Source organism: Neophocaena asiaeorientalis, unplaced genomic scaffold, assembly GCF_003031525.2.
Source record: "Neophocaena asiaeorientalis asiaeorientalis breed wild unplaced genomic scaffold, Neophocaena_asiaeorientalis_V1.1 scaffold455, whole genome shotgun sequence".
NCBI lineage: Eukaryota > Metazoa > Chordata > Mammalia > Artiodactyla > Phocoenidae > Neophocaena > Neophocaena asiaeorientalis.
In genome coordinates this window covers 161,325-174,807 of record NW_020173777.1, presented here as the reverse complement: position 1 = coordinate 174,807, position 13,483 = coordinate 161,325, and the positions used below count along the sequence as shown (strand labels likewise).

At 40.0% G+C, this 13,483-nt stretch overlaps 1 protein-coding gene across 2 annotated transcripts in view; it reads left to right on the top strand.

Moving 5' to 3' along the window:
* AR (androgen receptor) overlaps nt 1-13,483 on the top strand; it is a 162,471-nt gene that overhangs the window by 129,320 nt on the left and 19,668 nt on the right. Inside the window, exons 3-4 of one of the 2 annotated variants that reach the window (XM_024751861.1) lie at nt 2,195-2,311; nt 5,689-5,750. In XM_024751861.1, coding sequence (XP_024607629.1) covers nt 2,195-2,311; nt 5,689-5,750 — 179 coding nt within the window. Of the gene's footprint in view, nt 1-2,194; nt 2,312-5,688; nt 5,751-13,483 lie in introns of those variants that run through there. The other variant, XM_024751860.1, reaches the window with a different exon arrangement.

Here is a 13,483-nt window from a genome sequence, read left to right as displayed (position 1 = left end):
ATGCGGTATATAGTAATCCCTGTTATACTTAATTTGTACAAGCTTTTGTAAGCTAATCAAATGGGATGGAATTTTATTTTATTATGTTTTATATTAGGTTTTAATTTATTATTACTTTATGTTATTATATGTTATTTATAATACATAAATAAATAGGTATTATATAGTAGAGTGTAAATGTAACCTTTATATGCACTAGGAAACCAAAAATTCATGTGACTCCCTTTACTGGCATATTCACTTTATTGCAGTAGTCTGGAACCACACCCACAATATGTCTGAGGTCTGCCTGTAGTCTTGAGGTTTGCAGCAGCACTGATACTGTGGGGGTGTCCCAGGTCTAGAATACCCACAGCACTGGAAATGAACCCACTGGAATTTGGTACAGGGCCTGCCTTCTAGGAGTTGACACCCAAAGGCTATATGGCAATCATCAAAGCACCATCCATTCTGTGCACATATTACAGTCCTCAGTTTGCAGCAGAAAGAAGCTGTTAGCAAATTATGTGTTCTATTTATACAAGTAAAATCCTGCAGTATGGTAGAAAGGGTATTGGCCTAGAGGCCTTAGTTTTTTCATTGTTGAGTGAAAGTGATGACAGTACCTACCTCAAAGCATTGCCAAGGCGATTTATTTAAATAGCATATGTAAACCCCCTCACACAGGCCTTGTTCATAGTAAGTGCCTATTAAATGGTAGTTTTTCTTCCTTAAGGTGCCTCCAATTCAGTGTTCTTCGGGCAAGTCACCTCCCCAGAACTCATCCTTGGAATGAAAGTGTTGTCCTGGGGTGATTTTTAATAGTTCCTTCAAGCCCAGCATTTCAGAGTCCTTTGACAAAGGGAAGAGAAAGAGGGAGGGAGGGAGGGAAGGAAAAAGAAAAGGGGAGAGGAAGGAAAAGAAAATTTTGCTAACCTGGTTACAATGAATCTCCTACAAAAAATAACCTACTACAATAGATGTGACTGTAATGTAAATTTTAGACTGAGTGAAGAGAGAAGAAAGCTGAGCTATAGCTAGATTTGTGGGCTTTCCCCCCGATATCAAATAGCAATTGTGCTTCATTTTTTATTCCTTTTCTCTACCACAAACATTCTTACTCTGCCAAAAGAAGCCTCCTTAAAATCTCGGTTTATCCCATAAAGTAAAGCACAGAAGTAAATGAGAGAAAAAATACCAAGGACTTGGAGAAAGAAAGGGGTGTGATGAAGGGATGCACAGGCTCAGGCTGGGAGGCAGGGCCACAAGTGTAAGTTCTGCATGTTTCAGAGCATCAGGGTATGTACCGCTGTCTATTTCTGCTGGTGACCTTATGTGCCTCTGGATCTCTCTGTTCCACTTGAGTATTCATTCATTCAGTCAGTGTTTATTGAAGGCCTACTGTGTGCCAGGCCTGTGCGAGGAGCAAGGAGACAAAGTATTGAGTGAAATATGTGTTTCTGAGTGGACCTCCATGTTTTTCTTTGAACAGCTATAATCCTAAGGATTTCTGAGTCTGAGAATGTGTGTGGTGTGTTTGTATATTTCTGTGTATCTCTCACAACTTCACATGTGCATGACAGTGATTGTTTTTCTTCTGCTATCTTCAGAGGACTTCCTTTCATTTGCTGTGTTCACTTTGCAAAGAGTGGGCTTTATCTGTTTGACTTTTACAACCTGAAGGAGTGAGGGTATGATCACTAATATTTTAAAAACAATTAAAAATCACATGGAGTTCTCTTTTATAGAAGGCTTAATTGTATTATGAAAAATAAGGATGTTATTAGCTCAAGTATGATCCTATGATGATTACAGAAGTCAGGAGAAGGGAATATTGCCTGAGCCCAAGTCTCTGCTATGCCATCCTAAAGGAGTGACAATTTCCACCATATTTTCTCATGGACATTATTGACTTTTAGTAAAGAGCATCTTATTTAAAAAGCCAGTATGTAATCCTAATAAAGGAGTATCAGCAGGACCTGAATTGTTCATCCCTTTGAAAAACACCTATGAAAACCAAACAATATAGCATTGAATTATGCCATCCTGGTTTAATAGTTAGAGTCTTTGTGATCAAATTGTATGGGACCATTTTCTATCCACTTCTCTCATTGGGCAGGGTATATCGTCACACCTTTTCTGCCTAGAAATACTTTCCAAAGAGACTCTGGCAACACATTAACAGGACTGTCTACCCTTATATTTGTTCTCCCAGGAAAACAGAAGTACCTGTGTGCCAGCAGAAATGATTGCACCATCGATAAATTCCGAAGGAAAAATTGTCCATCTTGTCGCCTCCGGAAATGCTATGAAGCAGGGATGACTCTGGGAGGTACAATATTTTTCTTCCTTTTTCTGCTTCTTCCTTTCCCTCCCTCATTCTCTTATTCTCTCTTTAAACCAGATTTTCCTCTTTGATGCTTCCATGGAGGCCAGCCATGCTCTAGATACAGGCTGACCCCTTCATATCCTATGTGGCCATCAGCCAGCTGGTGCTTTTCTTTATCTTTAACCATGCCACACCGCACTGTGGGGCTCAGCATAGGAGCAGGAGGTATGAAGCAGGGATCAGGACCCATCAGAGGGTGAGTGAGTGTGGACTTGACTATGAAGGGTTCCCCAGGGGACATAATGGTACTGACCTTCTGTTGTTAAATGGTGGCTAGGATGAGAGAACTAAGGAATCCAGAACAGTCACAGGTGCAGGATGACCCAGGCACAGGCTGGCCCTGAAAACCCAGGAATATCCCTCAGTTAGCTGCTGCCTGTGTTGTGGAGTTGGCCACCTGGAATGAGAAGCTGCTTTTCTCTGGAGCCTATGACTAGGCTGCCAAGCAGAGCCAATTTCCTATCCCACATCTCCCAGGGATGAGCAGGCCTTTTAATCATTTCATTTTGTTTGCAAATTTATTGACCATTTCCAAAAGCATTTTTTTTTTAGTAGCAGAGTAACTTGACAGAACGAAGATACAGCTCTTTCAGGGGTAATCCCCCATCGTAATGCTCTCTGTCCTTTATTCTATGTCTACCATAATTGTTGTCACTATTACAGAAAGGTTTGGCTGACACTTACATTTTCCCCCTTCAAAATCCTCATTTCTTCATGTTTATATCTACTCAGTGCCAGGGTCCTCTCTACTGCCTGCTGCTTCCAAAAACATGCACTTTTCATGAGAAAAGCTAGCTTATTAGTCTACTTTGATTTGGAAATTTGAAGAAAGGCAAACCTGTTTCTGAACACCTGAAACTGTAGCCTCATATCTGATTACTTATTATCAGCCTGGAAAACCCAAGTGTCTATAATTCTGCCCTCTCCCCTCCCCTTCTCAAGGCTGATTTAGAGTACTTGTTTATCATTGGCTTTCTGCAAGGTGCTTAATACCTTGTCTGCCTATGTGCATATTTACAGAAACCAACATGGTTGTTTTCTAACCATGTGTGGGTCTTCATGTGGGTAACTGTGTCCTCCCCTCCTCACAGGCTAGTGATAGTCTTTAAACAGACCAAAGTACTAAAAATGAATTGACGCAGATTCAGCTTGAGACAGCCTCTCAAGTAGTGTCTAGTACTCCTAGACATTGCAGCCAGATCCTCTGTGAGTGGTTTTCCAGGCAACCGCATCAAATGAGATTCAAATAATATGAGAAAAGTCAACTTTGTTCTTCTTTGCTTGGCTTACTACAGAAAAATCCTATAATTGTGGTCTACAGTGGGGAGGAAGAAACAGGATTGGGTGTGGAGGGAGAGGGCAGAAAGATAGCCAGGAAAGTTGACAAAGGGGTTGACAAGATGAAGTGTTCTCCATATGAATGTTGTCACAACATTCATGGTGGGGGGTCACCCCATGGTGAGGGTTCTGATACTTTGGACTCCCAATTATTTAGCCCTCTGTGAATTATGTATAAGATATGGGGGCTCCCAGGTATGGAAAACTTTTCCTTAGTTTTCCATCTGCTGATATGAATTGCAAGCCGCTTTGACACAGGTAAAGTTTAATGGTAACAAAAGTCCTCATAACATTTGGGCCCAAATCGTGAAATTAGTTTCATGTATCAGCTAATATCCTCTGTTATAAAGCAGACGGTGACATAATTACAGTGAATCTCTTTTGAAAAGAAGTTTGTGTATAACAATTTCACTATTCCATATAGCAGTCCAACATAAATCTGTAAATTAATTTCTTGAAGAGAGTGGTAAAGTAAGTTTTCAGATTGATTTACTAAAGTGTTCAAATTTGAATGGGCTTGGTCAATACAATGAAAAGAAGCTGAGAAGTGCTGTGGCTGGCTTTGGTTTCAGTTCCCTTTTTACATTTACTGAGTGTCTGCTATGTACAAGGTACCATGCTAGGCAATAGAGCTCAGGCAGGCAAACTTCCAGAAATGTCCAAAAACTACAAGGATTCTTGATGTCTTGTAAATGATCTTGCCTTTGGAGTCAGGCAGACCTTGGTTAAAGGCCCAGCTCCATTATTCACTGTGCCCCTTCTAAGCTTCAATTTCTTCATCTGTGATTTAGACATACCATTCTTACAGAGCTATGATAGGGTCAGATGACATGATGAATGTGAACATGCTTGGTAAATGACAAAGTGCTAGACAAATGTGAGGACTTATTATAATGGTAAGGTCACTGGTAATTTAGCTGGTAAGGCTCTACACAGCACTTCCCAGTTGGCTTTAATCCTGAGTTACTTAGTATGCCCTATAATATGTAATAGCTCTAACAGGCAGACCATCACCAGAAATCATCTCAAAACAAAAGTACCATCAAGATCCTACTTGGAAGCCGATTCTAGTAATTAAGGGAATCATATATTATGTTCAAGTACCAAGTCAGTAAAAACCCAAATGTTTACCCTCTTAGACACCATTGTTTAATAAACAAACCTTTCCATTTTGCTAAACTTATCTTCACATTCCTTGCTTCCCTGCTGCAAACCCTTCCCAGTTTATTGTTAACTTGCAAATTCAGTGTATACTATACCTTTACTCAAACAATGGAAAAAAGAAAGCAAGCATCAATACAGTGATCCTTCTGAATACATTGGTAATAGACATCCTTTTTCACAAGATGTGGGTTTAGCATCAACATTTTGATCACCTTGAAGGAGATTTTGGATAATTTTGTTTTATTTTTCCCATCACTCAATTTAAAATTGTATAATATCTTCCAAAACGGCAACTAAGAATGTAGCTTTGGTCAAATCCCTTTTCCCATCTGAGGCTCATTTTTCTCATCATAAAAACGAGGTAGTGGGCTTCACCAAGGACCTTTTAGGCACTACCATTTTGTGATTCTATGTCTAAAGTCACAGAGAAAGGATTGTAGATGTATCAGCCCTTTTTTGGATTGTCTATTCACTGTTCCAGAGGTATAGATTAGTCTAGACTTGAGTGCATTGACTTGCATAGTAATTTTAGCTACCTCAAGTCATACCTAAATAAGATATATCATGTGTCTAGACTGTATGGATAGGTTATTGATGGAGTAGAGGGCAGAAGGACTGTCTTTATATCTTAGAAAAGCTGGCACTCTGCAGCTGATGGCTGCTTGGTCTTGATACCTCAAGGTCTCTAATTTGGCTTTCTCTTTAGTGTTCCCTCTATGTTTGGTGATGGAATCTCCTCAGCTCAGAGATACTTAAAACACATACCCTTTTCCTTTTTGCTTCTAGGCCTATCTACCTGTTGATTCTTGTTGTCTTAGCAGCTCTTGGTGTTTCTGAAAGGATCCTGGAGGTGGTTGGATTCTCAGAGTGGTTTCCTTAAAGCCTACCTTCAGGCTCTCAACTGCCCATCTACAACAAGGATAGGCCTTTCTTTGAACATGGTTCATTTCTGGCTGCTTTTGAAAAACCACATGTTGCTAATTGCTTCAATAATCTAACCTCCTTGCCTACTTTTTGTTTAAGAAAATTTTAAAAAATATAAATGTCCAAAGAAGCACCTTCTCCCTGATGAATTAACTGCTGCTTTTTCACAGTTCATAATTAGAATAAATATACAGCCATTTCTTACTTTTCTTTGCACTTCTCAAGGATATACTCCCAGTTTCTAAGATGGAATAAGAAAGAAAGAATTACCTTTACCCGCCATATTCTTCCCTGACCCTTCCTTCCTTCTCATTTTCTCTCCTATTCCTCCCTAAACATTATTTCTTTCTGTGCTATGCAACTTTTGAGTTCTCAACCTTTAATAAATGGCTTTGTCCCCTGCCTACTCCCTCCTCTCCTGAAACATGGAAAATGGTAAGCCTTTTAGGAATTTCAGGTAACAGCCAAACCCCAGAAGAGGAGAAGAAACATGGAGCCCCAGAGCATGTGAGAATCTGAGATGTGCAGCATTTTCTTCAGAGGTTACTCTAGCATATTTGAGAAGTCTCGTTCTTACTAGGAGGCTGAACTCCACATCTGAGACTCAAAACTGTTAACAGATCTGTAGGTTTTAACAACCTCCATGATTCTCTAGTTGAGAGGATGGCCTGGTCTGATGTTGCCATGGACACTATGAACATCCTTCTCATTTCCAGTGTTGAAGAGAGCCTTGATGTCAGCTCTTTCATCTTTCCCCATGCTCACGAGCAGCCCACCATTGTTACTTCTGGATCACATGCCCTGGATGCAAGAGAGTGATTCCAATGCTGAAATACCATTTCATGGCTTTGTTCTTCAGCGGAAAAGTTTCACAACATTTATTCATCCATCAAACTATCCATTCATCTTTCCTACCAGCCAACTAGCTAGCCCTTTCATCTTTCCATCCATTCACTCATATATTTACCCCTTTAACACATATTAATTGAGTGCCAACTATGTGCCAGCTTCTGTGGTAGGCATTTTGGGGGAACATAGGTGAATGAGATACAATTCCTGCCTTCAGAAAGTTAAACAGGGGGAGACAGACCATGATAACTAATACACCTTAACTTTAAAGGCTAAATAGGAAATGAAGAAGCTGGGAAGAAGTTTAGTGAGGTAGAGGGAAAGGACACTCAAGGCAAAGGGCACAGTTTGAATAAAGGCAGAAAGACATTTAAAAAATTCATTGAGGTTTTAAGGAATAGCACAAGTAGTTTAATATGGCCAGATCTGGAGAAAGGGGGAAGGCAAGCTGAAACCACACTGAAAATGTACTTGGTTATTATGCTAAAAGGTTTGAACTTCAGGCAGTTGAAGAGCTATGACATGGAATAGACATGTTCACATACCATTTTGTTTATTTGCATGCTTGTTTTTTAAGAGAATTAGCGATGACATGAATGCTGTATAGATGAGGGCTTAAATTTTATAAAAAGAGATAGTATGCTAGGTAGAGAGAGAGAAAGAAATTTCTAGCATCGATTTCATTAAACACCTAGGATTATAGCCTTGGTTCCTGGGGTTAGTTGCCTCTGCTTGGATTGATACCTGTAAGTACTGACCATGTGCATAAGTCCTTCCCTTATACAAGTCTGCTGCCTTGATCTAGGCCAGTGCTTCTCAGTATGGGTTCTGAGAAAAATAGTTCTGTGACATGATACATGAAAAATTATTTTTATGGTTAAATAAGTTAGGAAAACTTGCATATTATGGTCTTGATCAGGAAGATTTACAGTGCATGTTAGCATATCACAGACCTTGTCAAGTATTGCAATAAAGTAACCTGAGGAGCTTGGTAATTCAGTATTCCCAAATTTAACTCAAGCACAGAAACCTGTTTTCACATAGTACCTGTTAATATCCTATAAAACCACTGTTTTCTGGAATGTACTTTGGAAAACTTGGTTATAGATAAATACTCTATCCTATAAGTAGGCAATACCCCAAGCCCAGGTCATCCATTTTATAGATGTGTATACCTACATGTATATTGCTCACAAGGAGAATCAATTAAGAATGACTTCATGACGAAGAGCAGACCATCTTCATCACATCTCAACTGTATGCACCAGAGGCTACTAAAACCACTAAAGTAAACCATGTTGGGTCTGTAGTATTATTGTCATACACAAAGGATAGGATATAATTCAGACCCAAGTTATCTAATAGCCACAGGTACATATTCCTGACCCAAGGAGCATGCTAGATACATAATTTCTGAGAAATATAATGACTTCTAGCATCATGCAAAGTGATCACTAAATATTTTGGCTATCTAGACATTCTACCGTAAAGTTTAACAGTCCTTTTGTGTACTCTCTGACTAGCATTCCAACATCCACCCAGAACCTCATCATGGTGCTACCACATACACTCATTGCTCATGTAGGAGGCCTAGAAATCACAGATTTTAAGAATTTGTGTCCCACTGCCCACCCAATGATTGAATCCCCTCTAAACCCTGTTCAGCAAGCAGTAGAGTATCATAAAGAATCAACAATGTGGAACTCAGTTAATGGAATTTCCTCCCTTCTACTTGGACTCTGTAGATTAGAGTCCAAAAAGTCTCTAGGTTGGAGATGTAAGCAGTAAGTCTCAATTCTAAGAAGTGCTACTCCCCACACAAATTTCTTAGATACTTGAGTGCTCCTACAGATCAGCATAACTGAGGCATGCACAGAGGAGCAGAACTGCCCCATAAATTTTGACACCAACCTGTACAACATGTGGCTCAGCACTTACAGTTTCTGGTTTTGTTTTGCTTTTTTTTTTTCTTTTGGTTTTGTGTTTTAAGAGGTCCTGTGTATAGTGGAAATAGCATGGTGGACTAGGATACATACAGGCCTTGTTTCTAGTCCTGGCTCTGGCACTTAGTATCTTGATGACCTTGGATAAATCATTAGATGGCTCTGAGCCTCAGTTTCCCTGACTCAGTTTTCCAACTACACTATGGGAATAATAAAATTTTCCTTACAGAATGGTGGTAAATTTGTAAAGAAACTGGTACATAGTAGGCACACAATAAATATCACTGTATCTCCCTTTTTGGATGAAAATTGGTCTGTGCGCTCCCAGTCACTAATGGAGCCTATTCTTTCTGCTAAAGGAGTGTGGATTATGGTACTGGTTCCTTGGTTCTCTGGTCTCTGAATTTCCCCTAAATTAACCATTGCAATCTGTCCTCCAGGGTCAATATTGCCATCCTCCAATTGGTTACATACATATTTGGTGACATTGGAGAGAAAAAGGTATACTTCTCTCTAACTGTAGTTCTCAAGTGAACTTGTATATGGAGAGATGAGAGACTGTATCTCTTATTTCCTCCAAACCAAATTATTTGGTACAGCACATATATGCTGTAGTCTGTCTCTGAATATTTGTTTTTAGAGAACTATGGTAGAGGTAAATAATTTTCTCTGATCATCAAAATTGATGATACCACATATCTGGTTCTTGAATAAGTATCTAACTTATAAAATTTCCACTTAAAATCCTTGAGTTTTTAAAGTGTAATAGCAGCAGAAAGATTTTATTGTTGTTTACTTTCACTGTGAGTGCTCCAGATTCCCTGAGGTGCTTTTGAGAGAGTAAAATGATGTCACAGGCAATGTTTTTTGAAAGTAGTATGCAGAAAGCTAAGAGTACACAGCCCACAATAGGTCATATATACAAAGGCAAGTATTTTCCAAATATAAAAATTCAGAAAAAAAGTTTCATATGAACTGATAGCATAATGGTTTGTATGAAAACATTTTACTTTTGATTTAAGAAGAGTGCCACTTGTAGTTACAAATTGGAGAATTGGATCAACAAAAGTGTTTAGAATATTTTCCTATTGTCCTGAACTTATACATAGACAATTTACCTGAGAAAGATGCTTTTTTAGAGACTTTTGTACATCCTTTGGGATCATGTTTGTATGAAGTAGAACTAAGGGGGAAATACACAACCACCCAGAAACCAGTAGAGCCTTCAAATTATCTATTATTGATAATATTTCCATGGCAACAGATATCTAGGAAGTAAACTGCAAATGGCATCACTACTTTAGATCATCTCTTTTGGAATCAAGTTCCATTCTCTTCAGTCCATTTAATTCTTGCTACACTTTTTAGATCTCTTAACCCAGGCATAGAAATGTATTTCTTTCTCCTGTTTAATACCCCATTGGACCAGTGGTTCTGTGGCTGAAGTGAAAATTGATTGTTGATGGACATTTCAGACTTCTAGCAGTCAGCACTTAAAACAATGTAAGCACCAATCCTGAAGAAATCACCTGCAGAAAACTTGGACTGACATTTGGAACTAAAAAGAAAATCTGGATCTTGACCAAGACAGAAGGTCACCAGCCTGGGCCTCCACAGTGTGGTGTATCATGCTGGCCACAGTGAAACTGGAAGAGAATGAGGACTCTCACCAGGGTGGAAAATGAGGCATGGAAGCTTTGATTAGTGAGCTGTTAGGCACACAGACATTAATTTCGAAGCATTCCCATCTCCAAGCTGAGTAATAATGTTTGTAATATTATGGGATTGTTTGGCAGCTGCAAGAAATTCAGAAAACTGTATAAGGAGTCTTTGTTGGCCTCTGAGTGGCTATAATGAGACCTTTAAATTTCACCTCCCTTCCCTTCCTCCACATCCTCTCTGCCCAACCACCACCACCACTTAATTCTTGCCCGCTACATAGCAAGAGGCACATAACAAACACATATATAAGCTCTTTAGTATATTCGTCAATAAAGCAGAAAAGAAAGGGGAAAAAACCCGCAAAACTCCAAGTAAAGAATTTCCCAGTCTCACTTGTGTATTATGGGTAGGTAGGGAGACAAGGAAACCCCCAGTCCAAAATGGCAGTCACTCGTTCTCCCCAACTTTGCATGCTGCCTCCTATGTCAGAGAATCTGACTCAAGTATCTGATTATGGGGCCTGCTAGGTGCTAGCCCGTCGTTAAGTTGCTATGTTCACCAGTGTCGCTGTTTCATATTAGAAAAAATCCAGGTTGGATACTGCAAGCATCTCAAAATGACCAGACACTGAAGAAAGGCTGACCTGCCTCATTCAAACTGAGGGTTCTAGAGGGCTCTAGTGGATAGCAGGAAACACCTGGAATCAAGCTTAGGGGCTTAAGCCTTTGCTCCTCAACAGATACTCTAATGTTGGGACTGGGGGCTACTCTCTTAGTTGATGACTCCTCCCAGTGGGACTGATGGTGTTTCCCTACCTCACAGGGATATTGTGAGGACTAAATAATAGAGTTACCAATTCATGTAGTCATGAGCATCATGATTGTTGTTTTCTATAATATGACTTGGCATTAACAGAGTGCCCTTTGATTATTTTTGATTGTATATGATAGCATCAGGCACTGACTCAAGTGGATGCAGTGAAGCTCTGGCTCAGTTACTTGCTTTCCACAGTGTGCTGCTGCTGGGAAGAAGCTTTGCTAATAGGACTCAAAGTGCTACCTTGAACAAGAAGCCACTGTGCCTATCTGAGGCTCCTGTGGCATTTTCACTTAGTTATTAGGCAATTCATGAGTTTCTTCTTACCTCCATTTTGCTGGACCACTGCCAAGGAACTAGATCTTAACCTCAGGCTCCATCATTGAGCTGAAGGTAGTAGCTGATCCACAGAAATTCAGTAAACAAAGACCAGATTTCTGTTTTTCCTGGAGAAACACCCCCAAGAAGCCAGCCAGCCTCTCTCTTCAAACAGACCAGGAGACTACAGTCAGACATTTCTTTTCTCCCTATTCCCAAAGTTAATGTGACTCTGCTTTTAGGAACACACACACACTTGAACTTTTCATAAAGCAGGAGGAAGGCAAAATCCAAGAACCAGTGCCTACTCTCTTGTTTTCTATTAAAGTTAAGATGATGGAGGAAAGTAGATAAGACTTTACCTCTTCTAGCTTTAGTGCCCCACACTTTTCACTCACACCATACACTTGCTTCTCCAGCAAGTATGAAGCCTTATTTTTCTCCCAAGCCAGCCTCAAAATTTGCATTGATGTAAGAGGAGAGGTCCTTAGAGTTTGTAATACCTTGCTATGCTCTGTCTCTGCCTCAGAGCCTCCATATCGAAATTAGTTTCCTTCTGGTGGATGTGCAGTCTTTGAGGCCAGGGGCAGACAGGTATGAGAGTCAGAAGCACTCTTCCAGCCTTGCCTGGGACGTGCATTTTCCACCCTCTTCCTTCTCCTCTCTCCATCTACACGCACACACACACACATACACACACACACACACACACACACACACACACGCACACACACTTCTTTCTTCTTCCCCTGACTCAGCAACACTCTGGAGAAAAGCCAAGGAAGGACTTCAAGGAGGGAAGGGAGTTTCCCCCTCCTTGGGGCAGAATTTTAATCTCCAGGCCAACAAGAGGTTCCCTAATGTGAATTGAAAGGCTAATGTGGTTTATTTTTTAACTGCTTTCTATTTGTTTGAATGTTGCATATTTCTGCTAGTGAATTTTCCTTTAATAAAGCCGTTAATACACCAATGGTATTTTCTTATTTACAACAGACTGACAGGACTAATGCTGTTAACATTGGGCCTTTTTTTCTTTTTCGCTTTTCTTTTTTTTTTTTTTTTTTTTTTTTTTTTCTCTCGTTTGCTTTCCAGGTCATGCTGACCTGTTCGGCTTGGACTGTTTCACATTTGTTTTTAATGTCAGTTTAAATGTAATTGTAAAAGCATGTATGCTCTAAATTCACGTAGTTACTTTTTCCAGTAGAAAAGCCTCATATGCGAAACCATTTCCAGGCTCTGCAATTTCACATGAGCAGGTTTTTGGTAATGACCTTGTGCCCCTTACCCAGGATGGCATCTGGACAGTGAACCTCTTTCTTCTGGCTCAGTAGTCAGAGAGAGGAGACTTGGAAATAGTTTCTGCCAGGTCCTGTGCTTTGGCAAGCATATGCAGCATTGCATATCATTCTATTATTAATTACGTTTACTCCTCCATGAACTAAAAACCATTAGACTAAATAGTCCAACATAAACCTTGAAAGATAAAATTCAATATTCTTTTCCCTGGCTATTCCTATGACTCAGAATTGGGACAGTGAGGAGAATGGGGGCATGGGAGGAAGGACCAAGAGACCTTATTGCCTGAGAGAATTTGGCCTACACTTATTTGTGTACACTTACACTTGGATGCACCCCTACTAATCTCTCACTCCATGGCTGCCAAGAACTGGCTCTGTTCCCTGTCTCTTATCCTTGTCCTAATTCTCCCCCACTCATTTCCAGCTGACCCTTCTCCCCACTAACATGCTACCCTACCTGATAAAATTGAAAGAGTACTACCCTAGAAGTCAGGATACCTGGTTCTAGTTCCTGCTTTGCTACTATCTAGCTGTGTGACCTTGAGCAAGACTTAGCTTTGGCCTTCAGTCTGCTCATCTTTATAATAGGGATTTGTTTCAATGGGAAAGGAAGAAATAGACAATATCTGGGGCTTTCAAACATTTTCTTGGCAATGGAATCTTTTCTTCAAACAAAATCTGATGCAGAGTCCCAAATGAAGATACGGAATAGAGCACCACTTTGAAAGAAGGAGGGTTTATTGGAGCCACATGCTCAGGCCTACTTTGCCTCTTCTCAGGGCCCTTTAAAATCCTTGGGGCTC